The sequence below is a fragment of the Aethalodelphis obliquidens genome, unplaced genomic scaffold, assembly GCF_003676395.1.
Source record: "Aethalodelphis obliquidens isolate GAN/ISIS:26980383/991018 unplaced genomic scaffold, ASM367639v1 scaffold1, whole genome shotgun sequence".
NCBI lineage: Eukaryota > Metazoa > Chordata > Mammalia > Artiodactyla > Delphinidae > Aethalodelphis > Aethalodelphis obliquidens.
In genome coordinates this window covers 42497757-42514650 of record NW_020837945.1, presented here as the reverse complement: position 1 = coordinate 42514650, position 16894 = coordinate 42497757, and the positions used below count along the sequence as shown (strand labels likewise).

Genomic DNA, 16894 nt, shown 5'->3' with positions numbered 1-16894 from the left:
ACAATAAAAATTTAAAAATCACTTTGAGTCAATTAAGTATTGAGGTAAAAATAAAAGCAAATTCATTCATCCAAGCAACACTTAAGGAGCATCTATATGTACAATACAATCTGCTGGATGCTAGGGGGTACAATGATGAATAAAATATATATTCAAAAAGCAAAATTCTTGAAAAATACCTGTAAAGTGTCATCCTTTTGTTCTCTAAGCAAAAAAAAAAAAAAAAAAAAAGGGAAACTGTACAGTAGATAACCTGAAGGATAGAGAAGAAATAAGGGAAAGAAGAGAGAAAGCAAGGAGGGAGATAGATCCTAGCATGAGTTATCTATCATGTCTAAAGACTCAATTTTCTAGTTAACTGAAGTCTAAGGATTAGCAAAAATTTGTTTTTTCCTGTGAAATTACATAAGAAAAGAATGATTGTTAGGTTCTTGACACTACTACTATGCTCAACTGTTTTTATATATGCAGCACCTTACCAAGTATAAATCTTAAACATAGTATAGTAACATGATTATTAACCTAAGCGCTAACATATTTTGAAAGAGGGTTCCTAAATTATAAAGCTTAAAATGTTTCTGATGATATAGCTAAACTTCACAGAGTTAGAAAAAAAATACAATCCAGTTCAATTTTACTATTGAAGAAACATAAGTCCAGAGTCATAAGATAAGACAATGAATTGGTTACAGTCAGAACCAGAACCTAATTCACTTAACTCCTACGAACTTCTCAAACCTGGGGCAGGTTATAAAGGAACAAACCTACTATACTGGTCCTATTATCTCAGCGATTCACTCCACCACTAAAGCTCATTTCTGTTCCAGGTTTAACTACTGCTTAGTATAAATGATGAGACCATCTATTAACACCATTTTGGGAATATAGAGAGAAAGCCACAGCATAACTGGGCCACATTCCCATGGGGTAGAGTCAGGGTTTCTACCAAGTACAGTCATTCTTCACTGGCAATCATTCCAAGAAGGGTTAAAAAGCAGAACTTAGATGGCAAGAAAGGGTGTTTTTTCATCTGTCTAGGCCTGGCTTTCTTGGATCTGGACTTCTTTATTAAACAAACAGTTACTGACCATCTTCTGTATACCATACACCAGTGTTCTAGGTACCTGAGATACACTTGTTTATTTAAATAACCACAAAAACAATGAAAAACAAAAACTGATAGAGAAACCCTTCCCTTATTAAACTTACATTTTAGTTACAGGAGACAAACAATATAATACATATAAGAAATAAGGAAATTATAGGTTATATCATACGTTAGAGGTGATTAGATACTACAGAAAAAAGAATAAAGTAGAGCAGGATATGGACTGTAGTTACATAAGGTGATCAGGGCAGGCCTCACTGAGAAAGAAGGTAAAGTCTGAGTAAGACCTTGAAGGAGGGAGTTACTTATGCAAATATCTGGGGCAAGAGAGTACAGCTGGGGCAAAGGCAAGGAAGCCAGTGTGGTAAAACCCAGTGAGACAGGAGCAGGGAAGAAGGACAGGAAGTCAGAAACGCATCAGAGGCCAGATAACGTAGGGCCTTGTAGGCCATGGTGGGGACTTTGGTTTTTGTAAGTGAAATTAATTTACTCTTCATGTTAATTTCCTTTGTTATCCAGGAGCCTTAGTCTTTCGTAAATGCTTCAACCATCCCTATATCCACCATGAAGAATAAACAAAAGTACGTCTCTGCTCGAGTCAGTGGTAAGTCACAACCAGTAGCATCCCCACACCCCATTCCCAGTCAGTCAGTGGTGGGGTCAGTGGAAATGCCAAAGAGGCACACAGCAGATTATGAATTACGGATCTGAGGTAGAATGTGAGGTCTGGGTACTTCTATCCACGGGAAAGTTTTACCTGTATTATCAACTTTGAAAAATATGTTTACTTCTTATGGAAGCTTTGAGATATGTAGAGTATAACTCTACTATTTTGTTTGAAGAATTCATAACTTCCAAATATCAAAGAACAAAATTTAAGTACAAAATAATTTCTTAAATAAAATATAACAAATGACTATCCAAAAAAGATGGATTGTATAGCATTTAAACAATATTTTGGATAACTGAAGTTACTAGATATATAATGAATTAGACCATAATAGTAAAGCTAATTCAATTGCTCTTTAACAATTTATTTCAAGATCTACAGTGCTTCAAACATCACCATGACCAAAACAATTACTTTTGGGGAACAAATCCCCATTTTCTGCTTGTTTGCATCACTTATTCTGTAACTATTGATTAGGCACCGATTACACAGTACCAAACAAACATCCACAATCCCTAGCCATCATAAACTTTAGAGCCTAGAAAGAAAAGAGGCATTAGAGATTTATGTGTGATGACTGTTGTAAAGGGAAAGCACAGGCAGGCACAGGAAGAGATAGCAGCTGACCATGCCTACTCTAGAAGTCACAGGAGACCATACTGCAAACATATATCAACTGGGTCAGCAGTTCCTAAGAACATCATGGATCCTTTTCCCATCCCTTATGAGCCAGAGTAAAAAATCTCAAATATACCTTTTTAAGGAAAATGGCCCTTCATTCTCTACTACAAAGGTAGCATTTTATGTTTCCCCTGCTCCATTCTTGTCAAGATTTCAGTTTAAAAAAAAAAAAACACTGTCCAAATAATTACTTTTACACACTTTGAAACATTACTACTCTTAAAGCAGCTATCAAGGAAAAATGTTAGATTTTACCTTAAAAGCTTTCTTTTTTTAAAACAGAATATTAGGTTCAAACAAAAAAAAGTTCTTCAAACATGAAAATCACTTTGGAAAATTATAATCATGCTGAGACTGGCACGAAATAAGTCTCTCTGGATTTCTATTTTTGACTACACTTGCAAGTACACAGTTAATCTTTAAGATCATTATGCCATATACTTGAAAACACAGCTTTAATTAAATATTTGAGGTAATTAAAGCCTTAATGAAAAAACATAACATTAGCAGTACAAATGAAATCACAGCATGAATTACTGCAATGCCTGATAACAAAGCATTAAATTTATACTTTCAGAATAGAATGGGTTTAAAAGGCTAACGATCACCTAACACTCAAAATTCTGTGGAACTCTTTAACCACTGAATATATGCAATCTAACACATTTTAAAATGTACATGTCATTATAACTTTTTAAAATAAGATAAATTATCACTGATTGGGAACAGTTTGGCTGTGATGCTATGTAACAACAGAGAAATAAAAAACTATGTTTTTTAGTCTTATGATTATTGATCAAATACACTAGTCCTTCAATTGAAAAAATAATAAACAGTGTTATTAGGTTTATAGTGTCTAGAAAGTTGACACTAGCAATAAAAGCAATCATTTAGTCATTTGGTCAGGCAGTAATTCAATAAAAGTACATAAGGCATTTGAGTACTATGGACACAAAAATGCCTGAGACATCATTTCTATCCCAGAGTGCTCATCATCTAATGAGAATGACTAAAATGTAAACAAATATTTGTACATTATGACACTATGACAGTTTAAAATGCTTATCGATATATACAAGACGCTAAAGGAATACAGAGCAAGAAGACTTTATTCAGCCTAGAGATACAGGAGAAGGTCTGGGAAGCTTCTTACACAAGGTGATGATGCCTCAGCTAAGTTCTTAAAATGTAGAAGTTTGCCGAGCAAGGGGAAGGTGAAAATAGGAGGAAGGATGAAGACGTTCCAGACTAAGAACACTGCCTGAGAAGACACCACACCAAGGAGGTAAGAACTGGCAGGGTGCTGAGTTGCTGAACCCAGGCATTAAGAGCACATCTCAGGAAAGCAGCCTTAAGCAAAAGGAGAACATGCTTGTTACATTCATACACAATCACAACTCAATACAGCTGTGTATTGAGTCTAAAAGGAACCCGATATACTTCTACTTAAGGAACCAGTATCATAATATAGGTAATAATGTGACCTTCCCAGAAGTTGAAAGTGATCACTTAGCTCTTATTACAGTTATCCCTGAGTCTTGAATTATATACCAAACTAGAAAGGCTGACATGGAAGGACTCTGTTGTAAGATGTACAGTATGTTTCCACTAGTAACAAGTAACATATAGGGATTATGGGTACTCTGATAGATAGCCACAAACTTGGTGTTAGAGCAGGCTGTGTTCAAATCCCAAAATTGCCATTTCCAAGCTATATGACCTGGGACACATTATTTAACTTCTCAGAATTTCATCAGTAAAATGGGATAATAAAAATATCCATCCCATAGGGATGTGGTGAAATTACATAAGACATGCAAGTAAGGTGCACAATGATTGTGGCACACAGTAAGTGCTCAACCTATAGCTGTTCTTATTACAGAATAAAATTCAAGACAGGGAGTCTACAAATGAGACCAGCGAGATGGGCAGGGACCAGATTATAGAGGAGGATTAATGGGTTCAGTTTTGCACATGTTGACAGTAGTGCTTGTCTCACACTGAAGTCTGAAGCTGGAGGAGAGACCTGGACTGGGATTATGAGACATATACGTGGTAGTTAAAACTATAAGAACAGATGAAAGAGCACAGAAGGAAGAAGAGCCAGGGGACAGGGGACACAGCACCCCAAGAACCTTTGAAGAAACCCTTAAAATTGTAGCCAGAAAGAAATGACACCAAAGAAATGGCAGCGATGGGAAAAGTTTCCAGAAGGGTTAAGAGATGAACAATATCAAATACTACAAAGTTTTGTAAAATAAAAGTATCTTTTTGGTAATTGCCACAAATTAAGTACCTCAGAAATAAATGCTCTCAGCTTTTCCCAAACCCTGCAATACCAACGCTTTGAATTTATATGGCGTGTCTTGATAGTTCAAAGCTATTTTACCCTATCATTTATCTTCATGCTGTCCCTGCAAGTAGAGCAGATACAAGTTACCCAAGGTTACAGTGCTAACAAAAATTAGTTAACAGCAGTTTCCATGGGAAGTTTAAAAACAATGGTTTGTAAAAATAATAATTATTATTTTAAATGGCAACTTGAACCATCTCGTTTATTGTAAAATTTACTCACATTTATACACACACACACACACACACACACACACACACACACACAGAGATACAAACCAGATAGCCAGGTAGTCTGGCTCATTTTCATCAAAATATTTTGGAATTTTTTCCCCACATTTCAGTCTATCACAATCATAACCTACTTCCTTGAGCTAAGAGAAGGTAGATTACCTAGTAATAGGTAGATTACTAAGGTTATGAATTGCATGTTGTTAATAAAACCTAACCATGATGTTAATGAAAATCTAACAATGGCATTTTTCTGTTTAAAATCCTTAAACAGAATCAAATCCAAACTCTGCAGCCTCTTCTTCTGCCACTCCCCAGCAAGCCTTTAAGGCTGGGGTTTCCCCCAGTCCTTCTTGACCATGCATGTTAACACAGCAAATAAACCTTAACTTTTTCATGCAACTTTTCATACAGTCTTCTCAACTAGAACTTGTCTTAAGTCTGCAGCCCCAGGATCAAATGTGCTGAGCATACATCATGCATCTTTACTGAATGAAACAATAGAAACATACTTTCTGATCCCCCATTTACTAAGTAAACACTAAGTAAAATTAAAATATATAACTTTAAGCTGAGAACATACTATAATGGATTTAATTTATATAAATCTTCACATCAAAGTAACAGTTCAATATTAGAGAATGTTATTAAAATTACCTATTTTCTTACATCAAACTGACTGAAGTTTTCTGAATAAATTTACATGCTTATGGTTTCAAGGTAATAATTAACAGTGAGAAATATTTTTTAAACTAAAATAATTCTGAGTTAAAAAAAAAAGTAGGGATTGATTAAGAGAGCCAAAGACTGTTTTACATATTTTATCTCAGGGTCCCTTTTTATATAACAGATATAGAAATTAATATGTCTAAAATATAAGCCACATAATATTAGCATTTTGAACTTAGACTCAGAAAACATTTGTATTCTGAATCTTTTCTGAAAGACATTATTACAATCTTTTGAACATTTACAACTCTAAACTTCCTCATCTGTCAACTAAGGAAGACAATACTTCAAATGAGATAATTACATTAAAGCTATTTCTAACTTCAAAAATGTTATGCAAGTTAAAATAAAACACTTCACTGAAACACTATGAAGCAAAATTTAACACATCAAAATTAATATTTATTACTTAAAATATTTAAAACTACATGGAACAATTTAACAAATAACAAATACATATGAAAAGGGACTTGGGAATACTGTTTTATGATATATGTGTGAGAAAACAAAAAACTTACCACAAAAAAAATTAATACAATGAAAAAGTTTTACCAAAAACATTTATGGTGTGATTTTATTATACAAATGCACTATTTTCTGACATTTTAATTCAGATTGTAGAGTCCAGGATAATACTGCATCAAAATAACTCTCTAAATTTATGAAGCACCGGGACTGCCCTGGTGGCGCAGTGGATAAGACTCTGTGCTCCCAATGCAGGGGGCCCAGGTTTGATCTCTGGTCAGGGAACTAGATCCCACATGCATGCCGCAACTAAGAGTTCACGTGCCACAACTAAGGAGCCCGCCTGCCACCACTAAGACCTGGTGCAACCAAATAAGTAAATAAATTTATGAAGCACTAAAAAGAGGGCAAACCTTGGGGTTACATGCTAGCTTTGAAGTCCTGATCAAGTGAAATTCTTAGTATCAGTTTGTTCATTTCTAAAATATAAAGGGATAATGTAAACTATGAACTTTAGCTAATGATATATCACTATGTTCATCAATTGCAACAAATGTACCCCACTAATGAAAGATGTTAATAATAGTGGAAACTAGGTGGAGGGAGGTATATGGGAGCTCTCTGTACTTTCTGCAGAGTTTTTCTGTAAACCTAAAACTGATCTAAAAATAAAGACTATTTTTTAATTGAAAACTAAAATAAAATATAAAGGGGTAGAATCAAAATATCTCTAGAGCCCTTTCCTAAAATTCTGAGATTCTTACTATGAATAAACAACAAGCTGTAATGGGATAAAAAGAAGTGTAAGATATTCCAGTTCTGCCCATGGCACATCAGATAATCCTTGCTAATCTGTATGTACAGCTTAATTAAGAAATTAAGAACCAGCAATTTCTATAAATAGTCTAGGATTTACAGTTATATTTACTTAGACCAAGAAGATGGCTAATAGGGTGCTGTTTCCCCACTGAAAAAATTCCTAGCAGAGATAACATACCACATCATGGCATGTTTTACCAGATACCATACTGATACACAGAAAGCACCAATCCACATTGCTTACTGTGACATGTGAACCTCTTCTTTTAGACTTGGCCACAGTGAATAACAACCTACTAATAAACTTGAATTAAAGCATTGGTAGGCTGAATTGTGACAAGGAAAAACACAGATGGGTAAGAAACTAGTTTTAGCTAGTGGTTACCTCAGGGAAGGGATGGTGTGAGACAAATAGGGTGCAGGGAGCTTCAAGGATTTATCCATTTCTTCAGAAAAAAACTGAAATGTGATGACCAAAGGTTAATATTTGTAAAACCTAGGTAGTGAGCACATGAGTACTTACTATATTTTTCTTGTTCTTTAAATACTGGTAAAAATATGTTTTTACTATTTTAAATTATACTACATAATTCTTTTTTTTTTTTTTTTTTTTTTTGCAGTACGCGGGCCTCTCACTGTTGTGGCCTCTCCCGTTGCGGAGCACAGGCTCCGGAAGCACAGGCTCAGCGGCCATGGCTCACGGGCCCAGCCGCTCCATGGCATGTGGGAACTTCCCGGACCGGGGCACGAACCCGTGTCCCCTGCATCGGCAGGCGGACTCTCAACCACTGCGCCACCAGGGAAGCCCTATACTACATAATTCTTGCTGCCAAAATTAGTTCCTTTAAATTGATGTTAATTTTCTGCCTCTCTAGGTGGGCTATTCCTGAAATCATGCTCCTGGAAAGCATAGGAAGCACAAATTTCTTCAAGACCCAGGTAAAATTACACCCTTTCCAAAATTCTGCTTCCAATCCTTGCTAGAATCTTGCAAATCATCTTTAAACTCATATATTCTATCCTATGTTATATTACCATTTCATCAACTAGATGCTACTTGGTATAAATAATCATAATTCTGAGTATGTAAATGATAATATGTAAGGGTGAGGACCTGCTGACAGGGTCCAGATATTTACTGAGAACCATGACTTAACAGACCTTGTGTTCCGTGCCCTGGATGAAGGCTGCTCCCTATACACAAAATAAATTTCAACAGAGATTCAAATGTTAAAACATAAAAGTACTAGAAAAAAAAGTATAGGTGAATATAATCTTGGAGTGGTGATGAACTTCCTAAATATTACACTGAAAGAATGATATATTTGAATTAAAAAAATTTAATGTTTATGCTTCAAAAACCATCAAAAAATTTAAAAACATAACAAAAGAAAGAAAAATATCTGCAACACATACTAGAGTGAAAGGGTTACTAGTATAAACACTTAACAACTCTTTTAGAAAAATCAATAAGAAAATGGACCTGTGCCAATAGAAAAACAGCAAAGGGAATCACTAGGAAATTCTCAAAAGAAGAAATACAAATGTCTAAGGGAAAAAAAAATTTTTTTTTTGATGTTGGGGGTAGGAGTTTATTAATTTATTTTTATTTATTTTTGCTGTGTTGGGTCTTCGTTTCTGTGCGAGGGCTTTCCCCAGTTGTGGTGAGCGAGGGCCACTCTTCATCGCGTTACGCGGGCCTCTCACTATCGCAGCCTCCCGTTGCGGAGCACAGGCTCCAGACACGCAGGCTCAGTAGTTGTGGCTCACGGGCCTAGTTGCTCCGCGGCATGTGGGATCCTCCCAGACCAGAGCTCGAACCCGTGTCCCCTGCATTAGCAGGCAGACTCTCAACCACTGCGCCACCAGAGAAGCCCGGGAAAAAACTTTTAACCTTACCAGTAATCAAGAAAATAGAAAATAAAAGCAGATAACATTTCCCCCATAACCTGGAAAAAATGAAAAAGTGATGGCTCCTATTTTTTGAGGAAAAAAGCACTCTCTTAACACTGCTGGTAGGAGTAGAAATTGGTTTAAAAAAACAAGAAGCCTTTCTGAAGAGCAATTTGGCAATATATATCACACACCTTAAACTTTTTCATATCATTTGATCTAGAATTCCATTTCCAAAGACACTTATATAAGGATGCTCACCAAGGCATTGTTGATAACAGTAAAAAAAAATTTAAACATCCTAAATATTTAATAACGGGAATAATTAAGAACACTTTGGTGAATCTATTCAACACATTACTCTGCTGCTATTAAAAATATGTTGAACGAAAATATGTAATGATGTAAAATGATGTTAATTATACATTAAGGCAAAATAAATAAATAAAAAGCTATGAAATAGCACTTGATTTTCTCATTATTGTTTAAAAAAATTTACATGTATGTAAGAGATTCTACACCAAAATACAAAAAATGGTAATCTCTGGTGGATGAGATTGTGAGTTAACTTAAATTTGCCCCTTTCTGCTTAACTGTGCTTTCAATGTTCTACAATAAACATGCATTACCTTTAAATAACAATAAATATACATTACTTTTAAATGTTTTAATTTTTTTTGAATTTTATTTTTTTTATACAGCATGCTCTTATTAGTTATCTATTTTATTAAATGTTTTTAAATAACAGCAGCTCCTGTCCACAAGACATCCTGTATGACTAGGCAAACTGAATAAACATTACAATACATGGTAAGTAGAGACCAATACAAGAGGCTAATAAGCAAACACAATGCAAGGTAAAGAATCTAGGCTGGAATTCAAAGAGTTTCCTGAAGGAGAGAATCTCCCAAGTGAGATTTAAGTATGATTAGGAACAGTCAAAAGAGAGAAGGGCATTCAGGGAGGAATGGAAGGACTAGAGAACTTAAATACCCCAAATCTGGAATGACAGGAAGAAAAAGAATGGCTTATGATGAGTCCATATAGCCAGGCTCAGGTCAAATTGCAAGTATTCTGTAAGTAATGTTTGCATGTTATCCTGAAGGCAATTAGGAAAGACTTAAGGTTTAAAATCAGCTGCATACTAAAAAGATCATTGACAGTATGGAGCATCAATCAGAGGGGAACAGTGGAAAGTCTGTCAAAGAGATCTGGGAGAGAAATAATGGAAACCTTATCTAAAATGGAGCAGTGGGTATGCAAAGGCTGAAAGAGTGCAAGACACACAAATCGTATTAAGTAGGTATAAACCAAAGGATTTGATGATTTGAGATAACAAAGCACAAAGAGGCGTGCAGGATTCCTCTTGGCTTCTGATGTGGGTAAAAGGAAGGCAGAAGCAATTCGGCATGAGAGAAGATGTAAATTCAGTTTTGGATGTGTTCGGATTGAAGATTCTGTGGTAACTGGATATGTAAGTCTTAAGTGGTGGATGAGTCTTTGTGTTGGAAATATGGACTTGAGAGTCAATGTTGAGGTGGTAGCTGAAGTCTCTCTATATGGTGCGACTGACCATAATGGGAGAATATGTAGAAGAAGAAAAGAGAGTTGAAGACAGAACCTGAAGCAAACTTGGGAGTCAGATGAAGAAAGGCTAAGTGGCAAAAAGAGATAGAAAAGGAAAGAGGCGGAAAGGTGAAAAAATTTTTAGTTCAGGAAAAAGAAATAAGAGAATTCCAAGAAGAGAGTGATCTTAGGTGTCAACTGATGCCAAAAGATTGAAAAGCATCCATTGGATTTAATAACCAGGCAGCATCTGGTGTAGCAAGAAAAACTGAAGGGTCTGGGTGAAAGCCTTCTACTGCAGGAAGTTAAGGAATGCTTGAAAGGGGAGGAAGCTGAGAAGGTACCACTCATACATTGCCAATTGTTAAGTGTGGAGTAAAGGGAAGGAGGAAGGGTAATGGCTGCAGGGACAGGGTTGTTTAGGATGGTAGACACAGAATAACAACCTCCCAAAGATGTCCACATCCTAATTCCCAAGCCCGTGACTATGTTTTCTTACGTGGCAAAAGGAACTTTGTAGATGTGATAAAGCTAAAGGATCTTGGATGGGGAGCTTATCTTGGAATATCCAGGTAGGCCCGATGTAATTACAAGAGTCCTTCCTTATAAAAAGGAAGCAGGAGAGCACAGACGAGAGAAGACATTATGATAAGACGTTATGATGTTGGCTTTGAAGATGGAGGAAGGGGGTCACAAGCGAAGAATGCAGGCAGTCTCTTTCTTTGCTGGAAAAGGCAAGAAAAACAGATTCTCCCCTAGACCCTCCAGAAAGTATGCAAGCAATCCTGCTGACCCATTTTAGACTTCTGATCTCAGAACTGTAGGATAATAAACTTGTTTAAGTCACTAAGTTGATAGCAATTTGTTACAGCAGCATTAAGAAACATTTAATTTGGTTTATTTTTTAGGTAAGAGAGGCTTGAGCATGTTTACGTACTAAAGGAAGAACAGAAGCGAAGCTCTGAAGACAGAAGAGAGAGAGATTTTGTATTTTTGATGATAAAATTGGACAATAAATTTTTGGATAAAAGTGTAGGTTTATTCTTGTATCCCAGAAGTTCTTTCTGTGATCTCTGACTGAATACTGAACCCCTAAAGTTCCCAGGAAATGGGAAGAAATGGAATTAAGTGCACAGGTGTAAGAATTAGACTTGGAAAGAAAAAGGAACCCTTCTTCCACTAACAGAAAGAGAGCAAAGGAAGGTTATCTATACTGATAAGTATAAAATGAATTGAAGAAGGTAACCTACTAATCAGCACTTATCTCCTAAGATCAGGGGTATTATTTACTGAGTAACTACTGTGTGCAAAGCATCAAGTACTGGCATACATTTTCTTTCTCAAAATGTTGTAAAACAAAAATTACCCACACTTGACTGGGGGGAAAGTGCCAAAACTCCTAAGATTCAGATGCAAATCTGTTTGACTCAAAACACTATATTGAGAAATCTGGCAGACACCACAATAACCAAGTGACCAAGGTTAACAGCAGCAGTAATAAGAGATATCAAAATCATGTACCCCTTGATATGATGTACTGAAAAGGACATTTCACCTCCATGGTATTTCCTTTACCCATTTATGCAGCAACATCTTTGTAAGGGGTATTCTACAAAACAATTGACAGGTACTCTTCAAAGTCTCAAGGTTATGAAAGACAAGGAAAAACTACAGAACTATTATAGATTGAGAGAGAACAGAGACACAACAAAGCAATGTGGAATCCTTGATTAGATCCTGGACAGGGAGAAAAAAAGCATTAGATGTTAAAACGAGTGAACTCAGAATAAAATCTATAATTTAGTTAATAGTACAGTACCAAAGTTAATCCCTTAGCTTTGATCACTGTATTATGATCTCAAAATAAAAAGTTAAAAAAAAAAAACACTACAGTGCACTGCTTCTACAGGAGCAAGCCACTTATCTGTGAGTATAGCTTTTAGTCTATTCAAGGTTAATTTTACATAGCTGCAGAGCCTACGTTAGGTTCTGTCTGGTGGTTAACAATAGCAGATACAGTGTTCCTGAATTCCCTAGCATCCTGGTCTGACTCATGACCCAGACTGGTACTTTTAACTCTTGACCTCTGACTCCTGCCTTGTCCCTATCACACGTTCTGAACATGCCATCTAATCCCTGATCCCAGTCTCTAGAATAATATGCTCGTTGGGAGAGGATCTAAGTGAGAACAGGTGGGTAAATCCAAAGGGTGCAGTATACAGTAGTTAAGTCAGCAAAGTAATCTCAGAACATAGTGTATTAATAATGATCATCTTCTCTCTTACACACACTCACTTCTCACACTTACAAACATATCTTCATAAAATATTAACGTGGGGGACTTCCCTGGTGGCGCAGTGGTTAAGAATCCACCTGCCAGTGCAGGGGACACGGGTTCAATCCCTGGTCAGGGAAGATCCCACATGTCACGGAGCAAGTAAGCCCATGCACCACAACTACTGAGCCTGTGCTCTAGAGCCCGTGAGTCACAACTAATGAAGCCCACGCGCCCTAGGGCCCGCGTGCTGCAACTACCGGGCCCACGTGCTGCAACTACTGCAGCCCGCGTGCCTAGAGCATGTGCTCCACAACAAGAGAAGCCACAGCAATGAGAAGCCCACACACTGCAAAGAAGAGTAGCCCCTGCTCGCCGCAACTAGAGAAAGCCCGCGCACAACAAAAACCCAATACAGCCAAAAAATATATATGCATATATATGTATAAAAACGTGAAGAGGAATCTCAATAAGGAACAGCACAGCCTAAAACTTAAAAAATACAGAACAAATACCTAAGCACACAAAATTTGATATATTTTTTTAAATCAGCTTCCTCACCTCTTATTTATTCCAGTAAATGGACTACTTCCTTAATATTTACTTAAGGATTTGCTAAAGAGTAATCAAACTACATAAAATATTATGCAAATATTATTCAGCCACTATTATGAACCAGGCATTGAACAAAGGTACTTAAAAGATAGGTGTAACCCAATTTGTTTTTAAGTCCTTTGACAGTTAGCTCTATCCAACATTGAGAGATTTTACCCATGTCCTTCATATTATGCCATGATCTAGATCAGTGAGGTCCAATAAAAATACACTGCAAGCCACACATATAAGTTTAAATTTTCCAGTTTAAATTTTCTAGTAACTGCCTTTTAAAAAATGAAAATAAAAGGTGAAAATAAAGTACATATTATATTTTATTTAATCCAGTATATGCAAAAGTTATCATTTCAACATGTAATCAAACTGAAGAAAAGACTGATAATTTACCTTTTTCCCTTCTGCATATTAAATCTTCAAAATCCACTTTGTATTATACACTTACAGCATCTCAATTCTGACTAGCCACATTTCAAATGCTCAACAGCCACATGCAACTAGTCACTACCCTATTGGACAGCTCAGATCTTGATGCTACTACTTATTAAAGAAGAAAATAAACTGAGTTATAGGGTTAAATTTCAATTCTGCTTTATTAATCAAATCCAGTTATCTGTTCTACTTGGAAATCAATACATCCTCTGTTCTCTGAACTCTGTCTTTTCTTTAATCACCCCAGAGACTATTATACTATAGCTACTGGGAGAAGCAAACACAAAGAATGATAAATTAAATTGAAAATCCCTTTGGAGCGCAAAGTTTTTGAGTGTTTTTAGTTAAAAGGACACATGCTACTACTGTGCTCTCTTACAAAAATAAAAATATATTTTTTAAAATATAAAAAATATATTTTTTAAAAACCAGACATAGAGAAAAACATAAAGGGCCATCTATTATGAATAACCCTCCCATCTTAGTAGAGACTGGGCAATCAGACCAGAACATGATTAAAACAAATTAAATCAGAGTCTACACACCCAAACACATCTTTGACTCTTAAAAGTTGATCACATCACTTATATCTAAAAGATTCACATCCATTTAAGAGTTAATGATGGGAGAAGAATTCAAAAGTTTCATTTAAAGCAAATTTCCAAATATAGGCATATAGTTTTCCTTATAAGTGTAACTTTTCAGAGCCATTCTTTAAAGGATAGTTCACCCTTATGGCAAATACTTATTTGAAATGCTAATGATTGAAAAACCCAAAACTTTTGCTATAATTTACCCTTGGCCTAATTCTAAAGTAGAATTATAAAAAATCTACATTATTTATAAAGACCAACGAACTTAAGGCTTCTTTATTGGTTGAGCAGCTCAATTTTAAAAGCATCATTTTCACTGACTTCTTCCTAGCATAGTGCCTGGCACATGGTATTTTCTCAGCAAATGAATGAATAACAAGTAACAGGCTCTAAATATTAATACATCTAGCATTCAAAATGAAACATCAAGAAGTGGACTCTTTCAACTAAAGTGCTTAATCTCATATAAAAATTGAAGCTACACTACAGTTAAGAACACTTTCCATCAGTTATTCTCATTTAATACAAAACTCCTAAAGCATAAATACTATCATTCTCATTCAATATGAGGAGGATGGGGCCAAAAGTGGTTAAGTCATATAATTATTAAGTAGTGGAGCCAGATTTCAGGTCCAAGTTCTCAAACAAAATGTGTGTGTTGGGAAGGGGTTTGTGGATGTTATGAAAACTATGTTCCATTCTTCCCTATTAAAAAAAAATTCCCATTACAAAAGTTTCAGAGGAAAAATATACACAATTTTTCCACACACACACACACACACACACAAAATCCACAACTTTTTAAGAAATTAGGACCCATTTAAATTATAACAATAATAAGCATTACGGATGAGAACTTAATTGCAACTAAACATTAAGTCTACGTTCTCCTATCGCTCCCTGAGGGGATATATCAAACTGGGAGGGAAAGCATCCCCTGCGGCCTGGGAGACTCGTCCAGGCGCAGAGAGGACAGGCGGCGCCCCGTCCTACCCTTGGGGCGCAGCTGTCCCCCTCCCCTAGGAAGACACCCGGCCAACCGTTTCCAGCCTACCTGACGGGCTCCCGCCACCGCTTGAACCAGCTGCAGCAGTTGGCCATCAGACTGAACATCCCAGGCCGCTCCTCCCGCCACCTCCCATCCGAGCCCGGAGCGGAGATGGGCCGCTAGTTGTCCTGGGCCGAGTCTGGGGGGCCGCCGTCGCTGCGACACGCCCCTGACGAGGATGGGCCCGGAGGAGAGGCCGGGAGGGAGGTAAGGGCGGTCAGTCCGAGAACCAAGGCCAATAACCGCGCCGACCAGCGAGCGGAATATTGCGCTCCTCGCGCAGGCACAGCGAGGCCAAAGGCGCAGTTTCACAGACCCGGGAAGGGTTTGCTGGGCCGACCAGAGAAAACCCCCGCGTCAACGTGCTGACGTTGGGAAAGCCCTCCCCAAGCACCGCCCATGAACTTCTCCAATCATCACTCGACGGCCCGCCGCAGAGGGCTCTGAGTGGCTAAAGCGGCCCGGCTCCCCGCCCCCGCCGGAGAGGCGGGAGGGAGAAGGGGGAGTGGTCTTGAAGACTGAGGGGGAGGGGGAGCTGAAGGTGGTTCTCGTAACTAGGCAACGGAAGCGTCTAGAGACGAGTTGAGGCATTTCCGACAGATCTTAGGCTAAGACCGATCTGCATACCCATCCAAACTGTGTGAGAGTGCTGCTCCTCGTCTGTCTCCAACCCCAACTGAGATCCAGAGATCTCAGCTCTTGTGCATGTTTTGTTTTGTTTTGTTTCATGAAGCAGGGATGAGGATCCTGTAGAATTCCAGCCAACTCTGGCTGCACAACTACAGAAACAATACACTGGGGCAATTAAGTTAAGAACGAGGGGAAAACTCATTTGCTAACTATCCAATAGTTCAGATGAGAGTGAAGTTTTAATCTGTATAACGTTTATTGCTGTTTGTTACATAAACTGTGAAATGGAAATTTATGATATTTGTTGTGTGGGGGGTTGTTTATAGAAGAAATAATATGCTCATTGTAGAAAGTGTGAAAAAGGAACAAGATGAAGAAAATAAGATCTCACACTCACCACCCAAAGATAACCAGTGTTAATATTTTGATGTATATTCTTTCCAGGATTTTTAAATACATAGATTTGTTAGACCTTCGCGGTCTCCTAGGAGTTTCGACTCGCCCAGGAAACAACAAGAGTCGGAAGCCGATGCAAAACGCAAGAGGTTTATTGAAGGCCGGTGCACCGGGGTTCCTTGGTCCTCACGCAGGAGGTCGAAGAAGGAACCCTTTTGGGCGCGAATATGTCAGTTTTATAGGTTCCCACTTCCCCGTATGTAAATTATAGATTTGGTTGTGTTCTCCTGCTGATTGGTCCCGGCTTAGGCTCGGACCAGAGAGGGAACTTGTCCCTAGCTGCCTGGTTGGTCTTTGACAGACACCTTTTTTACATTTTGTTATCTCCCTCCTT

General features: G+C 37.4%; 1 protein-coding gene and 1 long non-coding RNA gene across 3 annotated transcripts in view; one reads left to right on the top strand and one right to left on the bottom strand.

The window, feature by feature from the left end:
- Positions 1–15821, bottom strand: part of ARL13B (ARF like GTPase 13B) — a 75173-nt gene extending 59352 nt beyond the window's left edge. Inside the window, exon 1 of one of the 2 annotated variants that reach the window (XM_027102806.1) lies at positions 15481–15821. In XM_027102806.1, coding sequence (XP_026958607.1) covers positions 15481–15539 — 59 coding nt within the window. In that variant the 5' untranslated portion in view covers positions 15540–15821. The remainder of the gene's footprint in view (positions 1–15480) is intronic. The other variant, XM_027102807.1, reaches the window with a different exon arrangement.
- Positions 8–11549, top strand: LOC113618726 (uncharacterized). The gene is made up of 4 exons (XR_003432101.1): positions 8–1712; positions 7931–7994; positions 9697–9758; positions 11423–11549. It is a non-coding gene; the product is annotated as an uncharacterized LOC113618726 (long non-coding RNA).
- Positions 15822–16894: the final 1073 nt, after the last annotated feature.